Genomic DNA, 22,867 nt, shown 5'->3' with positions numbered 1-22,867 from the left:
TTAGAGACAGACATTTGAGGAGAAATGAGCAGTTAAGGCCCTACAAAACAGTGTAGAAGAATAAGTGTTTGCAAGTTCCAACCTGAAAAATCACTAACATTTAAGGGATTGACAATGGAAAATGAGACAGGAAGTGCTTTTATCAAAGCAGTATTATTAAGAAATTTCTTTAAGATAACTCTGGTAAGTAGAAATATGAAAGGGTTTGTGTAAAGGATAAAATGATGTAACAATTGTTAACATGCTATAGGCAAAGTCCTTTGTAAATATTATTAGTATTATAAGAATACTCACTAGAAGGTTATGTCTTCTTAGGAGCTTGTTGCAAACAAGGATTCATAAGTAGTTCTTAGAAATACATTGGAAATAACAGATACAAAATAACTTCTAAAATGTCCAGAAACATGAATTTGAAGAATTTAAAAATTCACTATTTATTACTACTGACATAAAACACATTGTACAAGGAGAATGCATACACTACTTACATGATAAAAACAGCATCATAATAGAATGAAAGGTATATTTATTATTTGTGAGGGAGTACAGAAAGTGGCTAGAAACTAAAGAAAAAGATTGGTATGAACAAATCTAGTAACTTGTACAAAATAAATTATGGATATTTTTCTAAAATAGTCATTATTAGATAGCACAGCCCCCTACAGCCATGAAAACCTGAGGTTCACACAAATACACGCGTATTTTCTTCTGTCATTCTTGAAAAACTCTCTCAGAATCCATGGAGCTCCTACTCGCCTCCCACCCAAAGATACTTTCCCACTGAAGTTCTCTCTATGCTGGAAGGAAGAGAGTCGGGACAAACAAAGCCCCCGAATTTTGAACTTGTGCACATCCTTGAAGCAATTTCTCACTGGGATTCCAAATCTTCCAAATAAACTGGTTGGCAGTAGAATATTCAAATGTGTTCTATAATCACAAATGAATCCAGCAAAAAAGCAAAATAACTCTTAGAGTAACGCTATTGGGTAAATGTCACTTTATATTATTTTTACCCTCACTGATAGAGGTGATTTCAGCTTAAGGCCATTTGAAAGCAGTAATAGTTACAAGGTTTTCTTCTCTACTGAGCTGTTTATATCATCTCACTGATCCAATAGACTACAATTTCAGGCTACAGTAAAAGGGGCAAGATGAAAAGGAAACAAAAAGAAACTTCAGACTATATCACTAGTCTACTTGTTCTATTCTAAAAGAGTCAGATAAGAGTACCATTTGCAATTTCTGCCCAGGGGTGGAACTTGCATATTAGTCAAAATGAAACCAACTCACAAGTGGTTACAATTTTCATAATCTATCAGGGGGTGAAACAAGGAGTGTGTTCAAGTACAGTTCCCGTGAGACCAGGAACGGACAGCCAGGCCACTTTTTTTTTCATTCTTTATGCTGTACTTTGTCTCTTATCAGACTTCTAGTTAGAAAGAAAAATGTTTCCATTATCAGACTTACCTAACTTGAAATCTGTTTAAAACTTCACAGCAGTTCCCAATATTCTTGAAAGCATCATTATAATGGGAATTGTGAAAAGAAGATATCCATTTTCTATACTATGGATTTGTCTGCTTACAATAAAAGAGAAATAGTCTTCTTGAAGGAATAAAAAGGAAAAGTTAAAAGTAGTACTTTCACCAATTAAATTTGGTTACCCTTCACCAAAAACAGAATGAAGAATTTGCCTGTTATTTCAATTAATATGCTCAAATGCTAATTTAATAGTTAATCTTTTTTCCTAACAAGTAAAAGAATTTATGCCATCATGTTGATAATTTCTCATTTTTCCCATACCATCTTTATTACTCCAGTGATTTTCCTTTTCAACATTTCTACATCAGACAAACAAACAAAATTATTTTAAGGTCTATCATACATGATTATTAACTTTGCAATCCTCAAGTGTCCTAGGAGGAAAGAGAATGAGGTATAGTGTAGACAAAAAAATCATTTGTAGCATTTAGTAAGTTTTCACATCAAAAACCTCTACAGTTAGATTCTAACCAGTGAGACTCTTTTTGAGGATGCAGGGGATCAGTAATACCACCCTCTCTAGATAGAACATCCACTCCCAATTAGTCAGTGTTCCCAGGCTCCTTTATCTAGCATCTTACCCTGTCTGTACTGACTGTCAAACTTGCATGCTCTCCTTTCCCAGTCCTTTAGCCAGGGTTCTGGTTTACCATAAGACCTAGACCTCTTATATTTATAGATAAACTCCTATTTTTGTGCTTTGAATTTGTGTTACCCTAGATATTTTTCTACTAGAGAAAATTACCCTTTTTAAGCTTAACAAACACATATATTTCACTGGAAACTGACCACCCACACCCAGAACACTATTTAGAGCCTGATAGCTGGTTCTTAAGCCTTAATAAAATATGCATTGGGACATTTTATCCTAAATAAATTATCAGTGGATTTGTTTTATAAAATGTTTCCAACTACTGGCCGGGCCACAGTGGCTCAGCAGGCAGGAATGCTTGCCTGTGATGCCAGAGGACGGGTTCGATTCCCGGTCCCTGCCCATGTAAACAAAAAAATGTTTCCATCTATTATTTTGCTGTTTCTACATCAGCAACACAGTTCTGAGACCAGCCATTTACTGTTGTGTGTTATGTGAGATTTACGGTAGTTTTATTGGCTACTGACAAACTTACACTTCTTTCCATCTCATGGTCTTATCTTTTGTTTTTCCATTCTTTTCTGCCTTCATCCAAATCCCTGATTCTCTGAAAGACCTAATAATTTTTCCTACTAAACGAAATATGTGGGCTTCTATTCCTTCTTTGTCCTACCATAAACAGTAAACCAATGAAAATTTAAAAATGCAAAGATTAGAAAAATATTAGACAATAAAAGCACACATTATACTAGATATATAACTTTAAATTCAAAGATAAAAATTATTCTCACGTATGTGTGTGTGTATTTGATCCCAAACTATAAAACTTAAGCTCCAAATGAAAACTGTAATTCTTCTAAATGTGGAAACTTTCTTTTTCAAGGTTTTTTTAGTTTTTTCTATACCTCATTAATTCTAATCAGGGAATAATGCTTAAAATTGGGCTTCTTCCATTTTCAAAAGAAATTTATGAAAGTATATTAAAAAACCACACAGTACACAAAAGAGAAAACAGATAGATACATATTTTAATCTATTGTTGTCTTCATTTCTATGAGAATACCTTCATGGCATTTGTACGTCTATCATTTCTAGAAGTGGCTATTCTATTCACATGCAGGTTTCACCTCTTAGAGGTTAGAAATTTAAGAATAATTATTAATACAATAATTTACTTAGATACTGGTTTTCCCTGAGCACAGGATTAAATATCCTGAACTAAATTTATAATTACATTTTGTTGCAGCTTCATATTTTACTTCCTTTTTCTAGTGAAACCTGGACTTTAACATGTAACCTTAGAATGTACAAGTACTAAAAGTACAGTTGGATTGAAAATGAACATCAAGCCATTTTACTTTATAATCAAGATACATCATTTACCATGTACTAATGTAGTTCAAATTTTATTAAGCATCTAAATACCATATCTAAGTCTTTATTTGATTTAAAGTCTTGATATCAATAAGTATTCATCAATTACTAAAATCACTGCTCATCAGTAAAATAAAGTTTTGTTTTGTTTTGTTTTGTTTTGCATGGGCAGGCACCATAAATCAAACCTGGGTCTCTGGCATGGCAGGCAAGAACTCTGCCTGCTGAGCCACGGGGACCCACCCAGTAAAATAAAGTTTTATCTGAGCAAATTATCTTAAGTTAAATACATTTTAAGTTTCTCTAATTTTAACAATATTTGTTGAGTGAAATTTATTCTCATCAGCTCTTCTTTTAATATATTCTACATATATTCTTAGTAATAATTTCTAAATCCTATAGGAGGGAAAATCCTGGAACTGGTTTATACAGTATACACTGTTGTTAATTAATTAGGTGTGTAACCTTCACCAATTAATTAAATTCACCTTTCGGAACTTCCTATTTCTTATATATAACATGAGGAGAGTAAACTTCATACATTGTCCCTAAGATCTCTTCCAGTTTTAACATACAAAGATCCAAATTATGTAAATTTGTAACATTTATAAATTTCCTTTTAAAACAATTTCAACACAGCCTTATAAAACATGACAGTTTCTCTGTTACAAAATTGCGAAGCACTACAAATTACTTTCTCTGGAGTCTTACTAATAAAGTCAGTAAATACACTTATTTTATAAAGGCTTTTTCAAATGTGTTGAAATAAAGTAAAAAACCAAGAGACGGTAATTGATTATAATAAATATTGTTGCTAGAGATTATATAATTTTTTGCTACTGAAGATACATCTCTCATCACATAATGACATAAAGCCAGTGTTTTTATTACATATGTAAACCTATCTGGAATTTATTTAGTATCTGATGTTTGTGAAAAATTCCTTTCAAATACACTTGATTTCAGTGGGCTAAAACAGAGAATCTTGACTTGTCTTAACAACTTTGGGTAAAACTTAGAGGTAAATAGATATATTCATTAATTTTAGGTTTAAGAGGAGGTCACAGACACACTGGTAAGTTGTCACTTAAATTCTCCCTACACGAGGACATGATATTCTGAGATGATTCGTGGAGTTAGTTTTTAAAACAGAAAATTCTCAAATGAGACCAGTAGCAACACTATTAATAGCACCACTGCTCAAAACAATGGAATCAGGATCTGTGGGATTACAATGTAAAGAGGAACAGAAATCAGCTATGAACAACTTAAAGGAAATTTATAGTAAGTAAAAGATTAGAAATCAATACAAACTCAGTTATTAAAATTATGCTGTTTCATTTCTCATATTAGGCACGTTAATGATCAATCTAATGCTTACAAGAGATACTAAGATAACTGATCAAAATTTAGGTTCATTCACATTTTTAGAACGTATTTGTTCACGATATGTTATCTCTTACTGGAAATTAATTTTGTGAAATACAATGGTGAAGCACAGCCAAAAATAATGTTCAGAAAAAGCTGTTTCAGATCTAACAAAATCTGAAGTAACGTAATTTATAAAAATCTGAATTGTGTGGTCAAGATGGAAAACATTTTGAAAACCCAATATGCGATTTTGAGTTGTGACATTCTGAAGAGCACTGAATATTTCTAATCTCACTTGAGGAATAAGTGGTAATTAGAAATCAAATAATACTAAAACAAAGACCTGTTCTTAATTTAGAGATTGGGGTTCATTCCAATCCAGTGTTTGATTAACTGATGTGCAATAGCTCGGCTTGGTGGCACAAAGAATGCCTGTTGCTTCCCTTTGGTCAGAACATCCACAACCTAAAATACAACATAATAAAATGTATTAGGATTTCAACATTGTCATGTTTACACACTATCTCCATCCCTATACAGAGTTAATATAAAATGCTATGATTTTTATAGTGAATAACAACAGTGGAAAGTGGCAAGATATATATTTGGCATGAAAAATTTATACAACATTTTAAAATTGCTTCAGTGAATTAGTGTTTCAATTTTTAAAATGATCCAGAAAGAGACTGTCCCTTATGAAAATGAGGTCACGAGAATGCAAAATAAAAAATAAACACTTAATTTCAAACTGAAATACAATTTTGGGGACTGATTTTCTGCTATAGAAAATCAAAAAAAAAATCTACTTTCTACTTTTAGGAGTTGGACATAAAATAATTTTTATTTAGACAAAGTTAGAAAGGATTTTAGGTTCTTATTATTGTGAAATTTACCCATTTGCTTTCTATACGAAAGCTCTGGGTCATGCAGAAAAGCCATATATTTATCTTTCATTATATTATTTATGGATGACATTTTAAAAAGTTCTTGTTAGTATACTTTTGTTACACAGTTACATCACTCTTGTCCTTAAATATATTTCAAAATGAATAAGAATATTTGAAAAAGTTTAAGCATTTTTTTGGGAGCTACTTGTTTGTTTTACAGCAATAAACTAAAATATAAAATCTCTAATATTCCTGTTTCTCATCACTGAGACAACGTTTATTTGAAGTCCATTGAAAAATATTATCATTGATCTAAAGGAATGGTACTTCGGGATTAAAAAATGGCACAGAATCATTATCAGAAGAATCTCACAGAATAAGTTAATTTGAACACACTGGTCTTTATAGTGACAACATGACATTAACAATTACACTGTAATCCATGCAAGATGAAAGGACCATAACCATTAATACTACTTGCTAAAAGTTTGCATCCTTACTGCATGCCCAATCTGATACAGTCAGAGAACAATCAATAGAAGAAGGAAATTAAATTGAACTTTACCTGGTCTCTAGTGAACCAGCGGGCATCCTCTATTTCATTCTTGTCAACTTTAATTTCTGTAGACACTGCCACAGCTAAGCAACCAATCATTAAGGAGGAGGGCATTGGCCATGGTTGACAAGAGACATACTGAACATGGCCAACTTTGACTCCACTTTCCTCTTCTACTTCTCTCCGAACAGCATCTTCTATTGTCTCCCCTAATCAAATGGGGAAAAGAACAAGCAGCTGATGAACATGCCCTAGACTCTAAAAGGTTCAAACGTTTGGAAATCTCTTTGGACAGGAACTCAATTCAAACAGTCAGAAAGCAGAAGACTAAAACTAGATTGGAGTTCAAACAAATATTATTTTTAAGGTGTATGACCATACAAAGGATATCAAAATGCCAATAAAAAACTTCTCATTTCCTAAAGATCCAAGTTTGTCATTTGTATTTTAAAAACAATAATTCCAACATCTACAACTATCTAGCACCTACCGCTGGCTAAGAACTATCCAAGCACTTTATATATTATCTCATTTATGCATTATCACTGAGCAGTTTAAATTACAACTGCATGAATTTACAGTGGTTAATTCTTTCCCCACAAAAGTGTTAAAACTTTTTTCGTTATTTTGTAAAATGATTAGTGCAGAAAACTCTTCAAGACACTGAAAATTTGAAATTCACACAATACTTACCTAAACTACAATTTTCCTCAAGATGATTACTGACTTGATTACTGACTTAATCTTGATAAAATAATGCTTAAAATATACTTTCTGATTTACTGAACTTGAGAATTAGAATAGGAGGAACAGTTTCTGTGTTAAGTTTACCTGGAAGTTTAGAAATATTTTATTATTTAAATATGGCTTTTTATTTCAAATAGATTGATAAATTTCCTACATAAAAATTAAGAACCTTTGTTTATCATAGTACAAAGATAAGCCATAGACTAGCTTCAGAATCTACAAGGTTATAACTAAGAAAACACTAGCATATAATACATATAAAGAACTCCTAAAATCTATAAGAAAAAAAGAGGAACAGCCAACAGAAAAACAGGCAAAAGATATAAAAGGTCAATTTCAGAAAAGAAAAAATCGGATGTCTATGACACATCTGAAAAAGACTCTCCATCAGCAGGGGAATGAAAATGAAAACTATGACATACTATTTCATATTGATCAGATTGGCAAATTAAAACATCTGAAAATCCTAACTTGGTGAATATATGGAATAATAGACCATTTCATTTATTATTGGTAGGAATAAATTGACAGGAACACTTCTGAGAGCAAGCTGGCAATATCCAGAAAAGGTTAAAATGCTCACATCTTATGAGCTATCAATTCTACTCTTATGTTTATACTCTAGATAACTTGCAAATGTACACAAGGAAATGTATAAGAATATTCACTGCAGCACTGCTTGCAATAGCAAGAACCCTAAAATAAATTTCCATCAGCAGAATAGATAATGAATTGTAGAATATTCATGAAATGTAATACTCCACAGCAGTTAATTATGACCTAGAACCAATAGAAGCAGTATAGTAATCAAGAACATGGGTTTGAATCCTGGCTGTGGGGGACAGCTGAGGGATCCTGGACAAGTTAGTAAGCCCCTGTGCCACAGTTCTCCATATGCAAAATTCCTTTAATAGTACCTGCTTTATAAGATTGTATGAAGATTATAGATTTAACATCGATAAAGCATTCAGAACACAGCCTGGCACTATATTTATTTATTACAATTATTATCTGGCAAAGCAAATTAATATTGGAAGTTGAGGTAAACTTTCATTTCTTAATTAGATATAATCATTTATTTATTCCACAAGTATTTACTGAGCTCCTACTATATATATCAGGCACTGTTCTAAAGGTATGGAATACAGCGATGACTAAAACAATGTCCCTACCTTTATGGAACTTTACAATATAGTAGAGCAGATAACAAACAAATAAATATATAACATGTCAAGTGGTTATGGTACTGTAGGAATAAAAATAAATGACGCAGGCTGAAAGGGATTGTGAGTACATGGTGTGGGGACTAACTAGTGTATTTAAGGCAGTCACCTTAATTATACTTGTTATTTAAGAAGGTAACTGTTGCGTCTAGTATAGAAGGAAATGAGGTATAAACCATAAAGATACCTGGGACAAAAGCAATATATGAAATCTATATGAAATAGCAAATACTGAATTTTTAATGAAACATAAAATCATCCTATAAATAAAAACAAAATCTAAATTATTTAAAATTTGCTTTTATAGAAATTTTATAACATAACTTATCAGAGATTACTTCTCAAATTCTGTCAAAACTTTTGTTTGGAAATTATAAATAAAATGAAAATTATTATAAAAATCATAAAAAAAGCTTACCAGGTTCAATAAATCCAGCAAGGCAAGTAAACATGCCTGGGGGAAATCTTTTTTGCCTGCCTAAAAGACATTTAGTCCCATCTGGATGAACAACTTGCATGATTACTACAGGATCTGTTAAAAAAATAATCAGATATATGAATGACAGGAAAAAATAACTGACTCATTGTGCAAAGTTTAGTCTGATAGGATAATATAAAAGTGTATTTCCTGTAGGAACAGGACTTCTGTCTTCTTAAATAAAATTGTTTTTTTTCTGTTATAATGTAATTGATGACAGAATATCTGAAAGAAACTACATGGAATACTGTCATAAGGTAAAGAAAGACTATTTTTGCTCTCCTTCCTTCATCTTAACAGCAACATTTATTGTGTGCTTATGGTATTAAATTATAAAATTTAGGTGAACATGGAGAAAGTTCAAATTCTGTAATTTGAATATTTTATCTTACTATATATGGTGAATTTCCATCTGCTGTCCATTCCATCTTAACAAAATGTTTTTGGGAGAAAAAATAGGGGAAAACCTTCATGATCTTAGATTCGGCAATAACTTCTGATATATGACACCAAAAGCAAGAGCAAAGAGAAAAAATATAGATCAAATGAATTTCATCAAAATTAAGAACTTTTGTGCATCAAAGGATTTTATTAGGAAAGTGAAAAGACAAGCTACAGACTCAGACAAATATTTGGAAATCATATAGCTGATAAGGCTTAATATTCAAAATATAAAGAACTACTACAATTCAACCACAAAATAACAAACAACCCAATTAAAAAATGGGCAAAAGACTTGAACAGACATTTCTCCAAAGGAAACATACAAATGGCCAATTAGCACTTGAAAAGATGCTCAAATCAGGGAACTGCAAATCACAACCACAATGAGAATCTATTTCACATCCTCTAGGGTGCCTATTATTTAAAAAAAGAAATTAACAAGTATTGGTGAGAAGGCAAAGAAATGGAAACTCTTGTACATTGTTGGTGGGAATGTAAAATACTGCAGCCGCTGTGGAAAACCATTCAGCAGTTTCTCAGAAAATAAGACACAGATTTACCATATTATCCAGCAATTACACTTCTAGATATATATCCAAATAATTGAAAATGGGGATTCGAACAGATCTTCGTGCACCAGTGTTCACAGCAGCATTGTTCACAATTGTCAAAAGACGGAAACAACCCAAGTGTCCACTGACAGACGAACAGATAAACAAAATGTGGTATATACATATAATGAAATAGTATTCAATAGTAAAAAGGAATGACACATGCTACAATATGGATAAACCCTGAAGACATATCATGCTGAATGAAACAGGCCAGACTTAAAAGACAAATACTCTATAATTACATTTATATAAATCATCAAAAACAAGCAAATCAGTAGAGAAAGAAAGTAATCAGAAGCTATGACAGGAAGGAGAGAGGGATGAACAGAGAAATATTGCTTAATAATTACCAAGTTTCTGTTTGGAGTTAAAGTCTTGGTAACAGATAGTGGTAATAGTAGCATGATCGTTGCAATTTAATTGATAACCACTGAAATGGTTGAGGTGGGAAATTTTATGTTATATATGTTACCACAAATTTTTAAAAATGCAAATGTGGCACTATGATTAAGTTTGTTTCAGCCATTACAAATAAAATTTAAATTAAGTAATGGTTCATCTCTTTACAAGTCTCTAAACCAGCAAATTCTCCCCAGTGGATCAAGACTGAGAATCGGAAAGGAAATGTTTAAAGGCTTCTGAGCAACAGAAAAAGATGTCACTAAGCCATGCACTTTATTCCCTGGAGATCTCCTCAGGTGTTGCTAAGTCTCTCTAGTCTCCTTTCGCACAGTTTTAAAGGGGTGGTTATCGGATTTTCAAACCCACAGCAGACTCAAAACAACAATTAGAAAGAGAAAAGGTACATGTAGACACCACAGTAATGAGAAGCTAGCTCCAGAATGCCATGCTTTAGGGATACCTCAAACAGGCAGTAATTGGTGTTTTTTTTTTGTTTTTTTTTTTTGCCTCCCAATAAATGGACCAAGATATTTTGAAATCATGTATCTTAATATTTGAAATTCGTAATGATTATTCGGAGTTAAGAAATGGCTAATTATGTCGAAATGTAGCTCAAAAACCATGGAGGAGGCCGGACCTCCAGGAACTTTCTGCTAAACTAAAACAGGACGAGACCAAGGTCCGTAGTTTTGGGAAGCAAGTGATTTATTAGCTCGTGCGCACGGGGCTCAGCTGAGTCACCTTGAAAGTCTGAGCCCCGAACAAAAGGCAGCCTCATTTTTTATAGACTGTACTACATGCTAGAGATAAGGTTTTGGCGACCGGCAACATTAAAGGAGAAACAATTGGTTAGTTTAAGGTACTGAGCGGGTTACAGAAACAGATGAACTGTTAGGGGAGGGGTCCCTCTCCCAGGAACGTGTCTTATCTCGCCTGCCTGCAGTTTCACCCATTCCTGGAGACTAGGAGAAGGGGTCTCTATCCCAGCAATGTGTCTTATCTCGCGCGCCTGCAGTTTCACCCATTCCTGGAGGTTAGGAGAGGGGATTTGGGGATTTTCCACAGAGAATGCAGATGAACAAGAAAAAAAGAAGGGTGGAGAGGCCCGCCTACTGAGAAACCTGTCTGCTACACAATGTCTTTTACTTACAAAGCCATGCAACTAATACTCTAATATTTATAATCTTATGGTTAAACCAAATATGACTTTAATAAAAAGGTAAACTCCTCAGATGCTTAAAAAACTTTTCTTTCCAGAATATGCCTTATTCCTTGAGATTCCAGATGGCTGAGATTTCACTGTAAAAGAAAAGCTTACCAACTCTTGGATATGATGTATTGTGAACGCCATGGAGGCTAGGACAGTCTTCTTTTAAACATACTCTTTTATAGCCGCCTTCTTCAATTTTAGTGGCACTTCCACAGGTTGGGCAGAACTTATATCGACTGTGCCAGGCAAGAACAGATCTTGCTTGAGCTACAACCCCTTTAAGAGACAACAAAAAAAGTTTTAGTTCTGTGATAAACTGTAAAAAAAAAAACAACAAAGTAGGGACAATGTTTTTAAGTTACAATGAGAATGTACACTGTGTTTTCTGAATAGCTGTGTGATCAAGGGTTTTAATAATTCTATTTTATGATGCTTACTTTTTTTTAAAGGAAAAGGCTTAATTTCCCAGGTGACAGATGAAAATTAGATTTAATTTTATTTTCAACTAATAAAATACAATGCTTATGTAAGGTAGATATACTGATATCTATCTTCCACATTATTTGACAAAGGCTTTATTATAGATGATTTGCTATATTTGCAGTATGTATGATTCTAATAGTAATTTTTTTAAAATATCATACTACAAAGGCCGTTCCTAACTTGGATATAGACTTCTGTATTTCCCTCCAAAGGAAATATTACTGGAAAACTGTAGGAATCACCTTCCATTCTTCTCCTTGGTGACTAACCCACTCCTAGTCCATGTCATCATAGAACATATCTTGTTTACAAATGGATACTGCATATGGTATAAAAAATATTACATTTACAAGGCTTGTGGTTTACTCTGTTTATGAAAAAATTGCTTAGCTATAGCCTTTACCTTGGCATTTCAATACTCTTAATATGCCTGATCAGAAATATGATAACTGAAGTAATATGATTACAAATGCAACATTTCAAATGCATGACAAATTTGCTCTCCCTGAATTACACTATTTAGTGGAAAGATTTTTGAAATTAAATAATACTCAAAAGCAACTTCAAATTGGGAAAAATGTAAACTAATAATCCATAAGTAAATACAAATATGATGCTGAAATTCAATGATCCATAGGTAACATTCAGTATTTGCCTGCCAAGTTACCTTGTAATACGTAATTTACCCCAGGGTATCTACATTATTTCAGCAACATCCCAATAAGAAAAGCTAACATTTACTGAACACTTATTATGTGTCTAGCACTTTACAATATCCAAACCAAAGACCCTTTTTTCTTTAAATCTTTATCCCTATTTTATTCAAATTTATTACTCAGATTCTTAGAAGCATTCAAAACATTTGACCACTCCCTCCTTGAAACACACTGCTCTCTTGGTTCCCACAAATACATACTCTCCTTTCCTCTTACATTATGGCTACATTGTCTCCATCTCCTTTGATAGCCCCTGTGCTGCAACTTGTACTCTAAATTAGAAGTATCCTGGCCTGATTCTGCAGCTCTTTCCTTCTTACACTCAACAATCTAAGTAACCTCTGTAGTCTCCTGAGATTTAAATATCACCTTTGTGATGATGAGTCCCATATGTAAAAACTCCAGTACAGACCTCTCCTCTGAGTTCCAAATTCTAATATTCTTCTCTAAAACTTATCATTTCCAAAGCTCACCTCCTGATTTATTTATCCCAAAGCTGTCCTACTTGCTACACACCATACATCACCCTATATTCTTTTATTAAGAAATGTGATCACTATCTACCAAATTACTTAAGACTCAAACCAGGCAGTCATTCTTGATCTTTTCCTTCGTCCTCACCTTATATCCAATTCACCAGCAAGTAGTGTCAATTTATCTTCAAAATATATTTTGAATATGCCCCGCTTTCTCCATCTCTACTGTTACCACTTAGTCCAGGTTACCATCATCTCTCTCAGTAACTCTAACACACTTCACATGCTCCCTGTTTCTCCATCTCCACTGCCATTCCAAGCCACTACAATCCCTTACCTAGGCTACTAGAATTCTCAAACCCCTTTTAACAACACTCTGGACTTCCACACTTAATTACCTACAACTCATGCTCTACAGAGTAGCCAGTGTGAGACTTTTGTTTGTCTGTTTGCTCAAATGTACATCAGATCATGTTACAACATTTAAATCACATTTAGAATAAAATGTCTTACGCTGGCCTACAAGACCCCACGTGAACTGGCATACCCTGCAACAGAAAACAAAACAGCCAGAGCCTTTGCTCTCAGGCTCAGGATATAGTAGGCGCTTAGTAATTATTCATTGTAGAATGAAACCAGCATGCTAGGGTTAATTCTAGGGAAGCTAATCTTGGCTTATTAAAATGGCAGTACCTGCCCAAGAGAAGAGTCTCCAGGATCAAAACTTTGGTAAATCTATAGGAAAGATGGCTTCATTTCACTACTACTAGAAAAAAGTAAGCCTCCTGGAAGCTGCAGATACATACAACTCCAAAAGTCTGAAAAACCAGATTATTACCAATAGAAGTAAGAAGTGTTCACCTCTTACCAGCTTCTTTTTCTTTCAATTGTAGAAGTGCTGGCATTGGAGGATGAAGAAAATAACAATTTTCATGTCTTTGTTTAAATTCTTCGGCGGCAACTGGATCTATACCAAGAGCAAACCAGGCAACCAACCCATCTTCCTCTTCTTTCTCAGCATTATTAAGTAATTCTTTTTTCATTTCAAGTTCTACTCCAAGGAAAACCAAAGTGATCTTCTCAGGCTGAGCCAAATACTCTTTTATATCTGTGTGGTTCAGGCGACAAAGTCTGACTTCTGGTTGCTGGGAACTTTCTTTATTGCCACCTAGAGTAACCAAGGGATTTAAATCTGAAAAAAGGATATAAACTGTGGTTGAGTGGCTTTTTTTAGCTAGTAGCCAGTCAGAATTATTTCTTTTTTCACTTTTCCGGTCCAGTAATGTCTTGCTAAAATAATTTTCACATTCTTCCACTTCATTGGTTAGGAACCAAGGCTTCTTCCCACCTTTAGCATTAGCTAGTAAATTAGCTATATGTTTATAACCCCAAAATTTAGCAATATCCAGTGCAGTCTGCCTTGATTTATTGACAATGGACCTGTCACACCTATAGACAGAAGAAAAATGAGGGAGGAAAATAAAATAGGAAGTAAGAATTTTCTTCAATATTTATTTCAATAAAACATTTCCAGATGCATAATAGTCCGTCTATTATATTTCTATATAATACTTATACAGAAAAAAGTTAGAGACAGTGGATATTTAAACTTTCTGAATAACTATTTATAAACTAAAAGAAGCAGGAAGTTTTATCTATACGGAAACACCAAAATTTTACAAGGTATCCTTTGTAGTCATGGTGGGTAGATTAACATTTTTCAATGTGGGGTAAAAGATTAGACTAACTGATAAATCTGCTTTTAGTTAGAACTATGCTAATTTTTATATAACAAAATCAATTAGTTATTAACTAGCTAAAGGATATGGCTATAAGAAAAAAATTAAAAGGAAATATGAAACAGAAATTAAAAGACATCTATTCATATTCTACTTCCCTTACCCCTGGACTTCGTACAGCCTAAAATGTTTACCCTTTCTCAAGGAGAAACTGGACAACATCTGGATGCCCATTCCTTGCTGCATACATTAAAGCAGTCCAACCATTTTCAGACGTTTCATTGAGAAGAGATGGAGAATGACTGAATATTACTGCTAATTTGGCAATATCTCCTTCAGCAGCTGAAGAGTGAAACTGGGAAATCATTTCTTGCTTTGGATTTGTTTTTACAGAAGACATTTCTACCTTTAAAACATAAAAATAGAAAATAATACTCCTTTGTAATTGCTTTTTAAATAATGGATGAACATTATCTAAGTATTCATAGTCAGAAGAATAATAATGATTTTCAAAGCAATACTCTTCAAAAGGTAATTAGCAAAGTTGTTATCAGTTGAGAATTATAAACATAATTCCACATGGGGGTGTATAAAATAATGTATTATGTATAAAGGGTCCTGGTGGTACAGATGAAGGGACCTTATCCTTGGAGGGGGAAATGTAAAGATATAGGGTAACAAATTTATAGAGAGAGAATATTTGAGGTAAACCAGAAAGATTTCATTATGGAGTTGGGCAGAAGAAGCATAAAAGCAAATAGAAGTGAAAATGGAGGTTTTTAGCAGATGACAGATAGTATTGTGTTAGATTCTACTGTACCAGATAGAGATCCATGCCCTCAGGGCAAAAATGATCCTATAGCTAATAATTAAAAAAAAAAACTTTCTAAGCTTCACATGAAAGCAATTTTTTGCCTTACCTTGCACAATTAATTATGAAATCCACTTGGGACTGATTTTTGTGCATGGTGTGAGGTAGGGGTTGAGATACTTTTCTTATTCCAATGTACTATCAACCTGATTCAGCCCCATTCTTGAACTCACCATCTTTATCACACTGAATTGCATTGCTATGAGTCAAAAACCAGGTGACCAGACAATTTTGGATCTATTATTGGACATTGTTCATTGGACTTTACCCATCCTCGAATCATAGAAGCCATTTTAATCATTAACATTCTTTATATTTTCTCAGTCTGTTGTTTCAGTAAAAAACATAGGAGAGGATTGCCCCACTTAATAAAAGTTACCCAGTATGGATTCAATGTCATAGGGCAGAAAGTGAGCTAACTTTGTGGAAATGATTTATGTTTCAGGACTATGAAATTGTCAAAGTTATTTTTAAAGGTATAAATATTTTCCTATGAAAATTCTCAGCTAAAATGTGATTCTATGAAAACTTCCTGGTACTAAGTAAACATTTGGGATTCTAACTAGTCTTTTACTACTCTAGTTGTAAGTTATATAGGCTAAAAAGGAAGGTCATAACCCATAATTTTTAGAAGTTGCACCCTGGGTTCTGAGCCACCAATCTGGCTGATCAATTTTGTAGTAGGAGCAGTAAGAACAAAGTTTAAAAGAAAAAAAAAAGAGGGGGGCATGATTTGCTGTTTACTTGTGTCTCTACTACTATAAACTGGTCAAAATAACTCAGAGGAAGTGGAAATGTTAGAATAAAACTTAATATTGAAAATCTGCTTAAAACTTAAACTAGGACTGGCTTCTATGTTAGAAAACAATTTTTAAAAGTTCTTTTAACTCTTTAATTTAGCGCCATGTTCCTTTCACATTGAGATTTCTCAACGCTATTAAAATATTATGAATAGCAAAAGCTACAACTTTTCAGGGCTTATAGTCTGAGGCACAGCTATACACTGATTCATGTATGGTCTCCCTCCCAGGTTGCTTTTTCCTTAAATTTATTTTCTTTCCATAAAATCACATCACAGAGTTTCTTCAATTAAGTTTACTTTGAACATATTTCACTGACTGATATTCTGAGATCAGCGTCACTCCCCACCTTGCCCACAGTCCAACTCAAGTGTCTGCAAAATTTTTCTGCATAAACACGGTGCCATTCACTGCCCCACTGAAATACTGCTTAAGCACATAGCATTTTTAAAAGGGAAATGGAAAATGTACACTTCCAGTTTAGCTTTCTCAGAAAAGCCATCTAGAAATGTTAACCTTGCTCCTATCAAAGAAAAACACAGCAAGTCTGAGATTCAGCTCCACTGCTTGATTGGCTTTTTCATTTTTCATTGACAGGTCTTCCAAGAGGTAAGGATTTGAAGGCAGGATGAGGTGATTCAATCAGCTTAATGCTGTCCTTGCTTCCCCAGAAGAGTACAGACTACTCTGATGGGGGTAATTAAGCATTTTAGGTTTGAAAGGTCTTAGACTATTAACCAAATCAACACCTACTTTAATGGGTGAGTAACCCGAGGCGCATGACTTGCCCAGGGTCAGCAGACCGGAGAGCAACAGGGCGCAAATTCAAAATTTTTGCCTCTGTCACTGAAGTCACCGACCACCACGTAACGAATTACACTCAATGGGCATTAACAAATCTATTTAACCAATCCAGCGCCATCCGTGCACGTTCTCTCCAAAGGATACACTGCCTTAAAATATTTTGCTTTCTTGCCACTGCTTTGAAATTCGTTCTCTTAGCGTGAAACCACAAGCGAAGGGAGCAATGCTTCCTTTGCCCCCCCCAAAGCTTAAATTAGAATCAACACCAGCTACTGAACCAGGTGCGGCCACCGCCCTCCCCGGGACATCGGGCTGGTCGCCGGCCCCTCCGCCCGTCGCCCCAGCGCGACGCTGCGCCACAGGACTCTGCAGGGGCGGCCAGGCAGCGCGGTGACCGAAGGGTCCGGAGAACTGGCCACCGGCTCCGGAGGGGAAAACAGGGCCGACTAACTCGCCGCTGCTGCTACTAACCCAATGTGACCAGAGTAGAGGCTGGTTAGGATGTAGTTGAAGGACAGGGAAAAATCCCACTCTCACTTTTCCCGGCGCCGGATGGAGCCCCTCTGACTTCCTGCAGAGGTCCAGTGTCCTCGCACGGGTTTGTGGGAGTTGTAGTTTAAGGGCGATAGGCTTTGAGCGCTCCGCGGAGGGCTGGGACTCGCGAGGAGGCCCTCCAGGGAGGGGCGCTGAGGGTGGGGGTGGGGCCGTCCAGGGCCGGAAGACGGGCAACGAGGTGATGGGTGAAGGGTTGATTTCCTTCATCAAGACTAAATCAGTGAAGTGCGATGCGGACAATGGGAAATTAGGTCTCTGAAAACAGTTTTAAGTTTTCCGATATTTCTCACCCAGCTTCCCAATCTCCTTTGCAATACAGTACAAATCAATGGAGAGTTTAAAGCGTCCTTAGGTGTTAAATAAACATAGTATATTGACTGGGCCAAGTTTCTTACGTGCATGACCCTAAGTAAGTTACTGATCTGTGTAAGCATCAATCTCCTCATGTGAAGCACGGTACCGTATATTAATGCTCATTTCATTCAATGTCCTTTAAAAAGTAAAAAAATAAAAAATAAAACATGTATCTAGAGCTCATAACACCTCCTTGAGTTGTTGTGAGTTTTTAAAATAGGATAATGCATGCAAAACTCTTAGGGGAGTGTGCAGTGCACTCACACCACCATTAATATTATTGCTTTTTATTTCATTTCTTGTTTCCTCATATTCCAAAGCCTGTAGAAGTTACTACATAGCTATCTGTTGGCAGTCTTCTAACTCCCATACCAGGAATTTTTCCTTTACCAAAAAGCCTAGGGCCATCAGAGAGAGTACAGGAGTTTCTTAAGAATTGATCACTACTTCCTACCAGGATTTTACACTGGAAGCTCCACTTCTCACAGTGCAGTTGTATACACCTATCACATTGTAGTTTCATAACTGCTTTGTTAACTTTAGTTAATGCGCCTATCTGTGAGTAGTTGGTTCTTAATGATTTCAATGATAGATGGAGGGTCAGAAATACCGTTTTTGTTTAACTTGCTTGGAAAACCCAATCTTCGTATTCAAACAAAATTAAAGCAGATATATTAACATAATGAACCCTCATCCTATCAGTTTCCTGGGGTACTGTTACAAACTACCACCAATTTGGGGGCGTAAAGCAATCGTTATTTATACTCTCAGAGTTCTGGAGACAAGTAAGCCCTAATGTGTAGGCATGATGTCCGAGTCTCGCTGAAGGCTCTAGGGGGAGAATCCTTCCTTGTCTTGTCCAGCCTTTGTGGTCTATGGATTATGGCAGCAAAACTGCATTCCCTGCTTCTGTTTTCACATTTCCTCCTTCCTGTGGCTCTTTGTGTCCTTTCCTCTTCTTCTAAGGACACCTGTCATTGGATTTAGTGCCCATTTTATTAAATCCAGATGATCTCATCATGAAATTTTTAACTGATTAAATCTACAAAGCTCCTGTTTTCAAGTAAGGTGACATTCTGGAGTTCCAGGGGGAAAATAATTTTTTTTGAGGGGGGGACACTATTCAATCCACTACACTCATGTATAGTGGACATCCAGCATCAACAATTTTACCAATATATGGCCCCCTTTGGATTCTTTTGAAGCAAATTCCAGAGACCATATTATTTATTACATTCATAAATAGTAAGAATAAATTTTATTTATTTAGGATAAGGGCTTTTAAAAGAATATAACTAAAATATTAATGCAACTACAATTTTAACAATAATTCTTTAAATTCAAAAGAGACCTTCAATATTCAAATTTCCTAAATTGTACCATAAATTTTGTTTTATGTATTTTAGAATTGATTTGTTCAGATTAGGACCTAACCAAGCTTTCCCCATTACCTTTGATGTCCTTAAATCTATAGGTTCATACTATTGTTATTTTTTCCTTGCAGTTATTTCTCATACAATAGAGATAATTTGTCCCGTAGAATTTTCCATATTCTAAATTTGCTGATTGAATCCCTGTGGTGTCCTTTTTACCTGTATTTCTTGTAAACTGGTAGTTAAATCTAAAGGGTTATTCAGATTCAGATTTGATTTTTTTTTTTTGCAAGAAAGCTCAATAGGTGTTATAACTTATGTTCTATTATATTCTGTCAAGAGTTTTACACAATTGTCTGAGAGATTCCTAGGCCAAAAGGGACCAAGCTTCTAGAGCCCTGAAGAAAAGAGGACATACCCCCAAATATGGACTCATTTTCCACTCCACTTTCTTTGGTCGAGCAGTTGCCAAGAATAAAGGCTGCATCTCGCAATACCTGGCAAACAAATGCAACATTTGCCTCAGGAATTGATTGCTTCTCTGAGGTGCCCACTAGTATGTAAGGAAAAACTGAGAATAGGTCGAGGAGTAACTGTCTTTCTATGAGACAAGAGAAATTCCATGCAAGATTTTGGATGTCATGAAGAAGGTGATCATTCAGCCAGAGGAAGCTGCTGTGGAGATTGCCAGGAAGCTGGACAAACAAGAGAAGAAATGCTTGAAGAAAGAAAAGAAGCAACTTTTCTTTCAATTGCTGTCATGTCTTAAGAAAACAACAGTAGTACTCTGGAAGAGTGTGAGGAGACAAAGTGAGGGACCAAAAAAAAAAGAAAAAGCAAAAGCTCCAGGAGATGCCTCAGAAGAATGGAATGGAAGGCTGGCTCTTACTCCAAACCTAAGAAGAAAAAATCCAAGGAGGAGTTAATTAGTAGTGCTCTTGAAGAGACAGCACAATTTGTCAGTACAAGTTTTCCCAAGAGGAAGAAGCCTTTCACCAAAGAGGAACCAGTAAGCGATCCTAAAGGGGCAGCCGACAGCAGGAGTTCCAAGAAAAAGAAGAAACTCTCCAAGGAGGAGCCCATCAGCAGTGGACCTGACGCCGTCAGCACTAAGACCAGCTCCAAGAAAAAGAAAAAAAAAAATGCAAAAACTCTCCCAGGAAGATCAGAATGGATATTCCCTGGGGGCTACGCCCCAATCCATCCCCCACACCTCAATTAAAAACCAATTCACACACATACACTTAAAAAGAGGGTTATGCTATGTCTGGTTGCCTCTCTTATTGTCATGTTATAATTGATCAGTTTTAGTCAGATACAGTCAATTTCATAAAATTTATGATAAATATCATAAATCCTCCCATCAACTTTTCATCTTCTAGCAACCATTAATGATTATTATCTAGACTCACTATTTCATTAGTAATTGCAAAATGGTGATTCTGCAATTTTGAGTAAAAATTGCATTTCACTCAAAATTGAATTTTGAATGAACAAAATTCCAATTTGTTCATTCATTCTATATTTACTAACCAAAATGCTGTGGTAATAAAAACTTTACCTCACTAACTGTCTGCACAGTTTGTATAGGAAGTCTAGGATAAATGCATGATTTTCTTCTTTATTTCTTATTTTTCAGAATAATGAATTAGTTCCCTCAAATCCTCCAAGGTTTTAAGTGTATTCATGTACTCATGAATGCTAACATTTTATGTGGTTTTTTTTTCATTATGGATCTTACTTTAAAATATTTTATAATATTTATTATTTTGATGTGGACTCTCTCAGAGTGGGCTCCTATATGTTTGATAGCTTCGTTTCTTTCTGGTACAACAAAATTTTTAAAGCTCATCTTGTAAACATTTTGCTCCAAACCTGAAATCAGCCATTTCTCCAACAAGCTTTGCTTCCTTTTGGTGAGAAATGGTATTTAGATACCACGATTTTCATACTCAATATAGGCATTGCTAATGGATGACTGAATACTTCTTTGCATGTGATTATCTCCTAGAGAAGTTGAACAGAACTAGAATTTTTACAATAATTGCATTCCAAGAACAACAATGGAGCCAGCATAGATATACTAATGGCATAAAATGCTGTTTTTCATTTTTATTACTTTCTTATTATAAAACTAAATGCTCCTCAATTCCTACAAGAAAAAATTAGGACCCACTGTATGATTTTAGCCATATTTCCCCCCAAATTTCCTACATAGTTTTTCTGATTTTGCCACACTGTCTTATCTGCCAGCCTGGGGAATCTCTTATGCTTTTCTACCTCATTACTTTTATTTATTTATTTATTTATTTATTTATTTCTCACTGCTTTTAATCATGTGGCTTTTCTTGACTTAAATGCTTTTCCTTATCCAAATCCTACTAATTTTTTCCCAGTTCAAGTTCCTCTTCTATTGGTTCTTCTAGATTATTCCTGCCCACAGGATTAACAGTTTGCCACCATAACCTCTTGCTCTTACCATATCAGTGCATGCTGGCTGTTTTTATTTGCTAAAGCTGCCAGAATGCAATTACCAGAAATGGGTTGGCTTTTACAATGGAAATTTATCAGATTTACAATTTACAGCTCTTAGACCATGAAAATGTCCAACTTACAGCATCAACAAGACAATGCTGGACTCTGAAAACAGGCCACTGGCATCTGGGACACCTCTGTCACATAGGAATGTACGTGACTGGCTTCTGCTAGTCCTTTGCTCCTGGTTTTTGTTACTTTCAGCTTCTGGCTTTCGTGGCTTTCTCTCTGAGCTTCTGTAGGTCGTCTCTCAGCTTCTCCAGGGCTTTTCTCTATGAGTTCTCTTTATTTCATCTCTTATAAGGAACCACAGTAAGGTAATTAAAGCCTACCTCAAATGAGGCGGGTCACTTCTCAAATGAAACAACCTAATCAAAAGGTCCCACCTACAATAGGTCTGGCCCACAGGAATGGATTAAAATAACATGGCCTTTTCTGAGGTGCACAAATGATCTTAGCGGCTCTTCAAACAACTGCCAGCATCTGTCCTTATTTGTCTGAGTGCTTTTTCTGATTACCAGAGCTCACTGCTGTTCAGCAGACCAGCAATGCTGTAAAATTAATATGGACTGCAAGCAATCCTCAGCTCATGACCAATATGTGAGTTAACTCAGAGGCAAATGTTCTACATTGGCTTTCAGATTTCCCCAGAGGGGATAGCTTTTCTTTATCTATAATGGAAACTTGCTTGATAGCCAACGTTATTGGTTGCCTTCCCTTC

General features: G+C 35.1%; 1 protein-coding gene across 4 annotated transcripts; it reads right to left on the bottom strand.

The window, feature by feature from the left end:
* Positions 1–459: 459 nt before the first annotated feature.
* Positions 460–17,944, bottom strand: NUDT12 (nudix hydrolase 12). 4 transcript variants are annotated; one of them, XR_013167045.1, is made up of 8 exons: positions 17,801–17,919; positions 15,049–15,260; positions 13,984–14,564; positions 11,549–11,716; positions 8,711–8,824; positions 6,332–6,531; positions 1,468–5,344; positions 462–927 (listed from the first exon to the last, which is right to left on the bottom strand). XR_013167045.1 is itself a non-coding variant. In XM_077139020.1 (7 exons), exons 2-7 carry the CDS (start codon positions 15,252–15,254, stop codon positions 5,234–5,236), a joined length of 1,380 nt encoding a protein of 459 aa, XP_076995135.1. In that variant the 5' UTR covers positions 15,255–15,260; positions 17,867–17,944; the 3' UTR covers positions 460–5,233. The 4 variants fall into 4 exon arrangements, 3 of the variants coding, with proteins under 3 accessions (XP_076995135.1, XP_076995134.1, XP_076995132.1); XM_077139020.1 differs by having other exon boundaries at positions 460–5,344; positions 17,867–17,944; XM_077139019.1 differs by having other exon boundaries at positions 460–5,344; positions 15,049–15,256.
* Positions 17,945–22,867: the final 4,923 nt, after the last annotated feature.

This window comes from Tamandua tetradactyla, chromosome 21 (genome assembly GCF_023851605.1).
Source record: "Tamandua tetradactyla isolate mTamTet1 chromosome 21, mTamTet1.pri, whole genome shotgun sequence".
NCBI lineage: Eukaryota > Metazoa > Chordata > Mammalia > Pilosa > Myrmecophagidae > Tamandua > Tamandua tetradactyla.
Note: the sequence above shows the minus strand (reverse complement) of the source record. Positions and strands in the feature narration are given on the sequence as shown.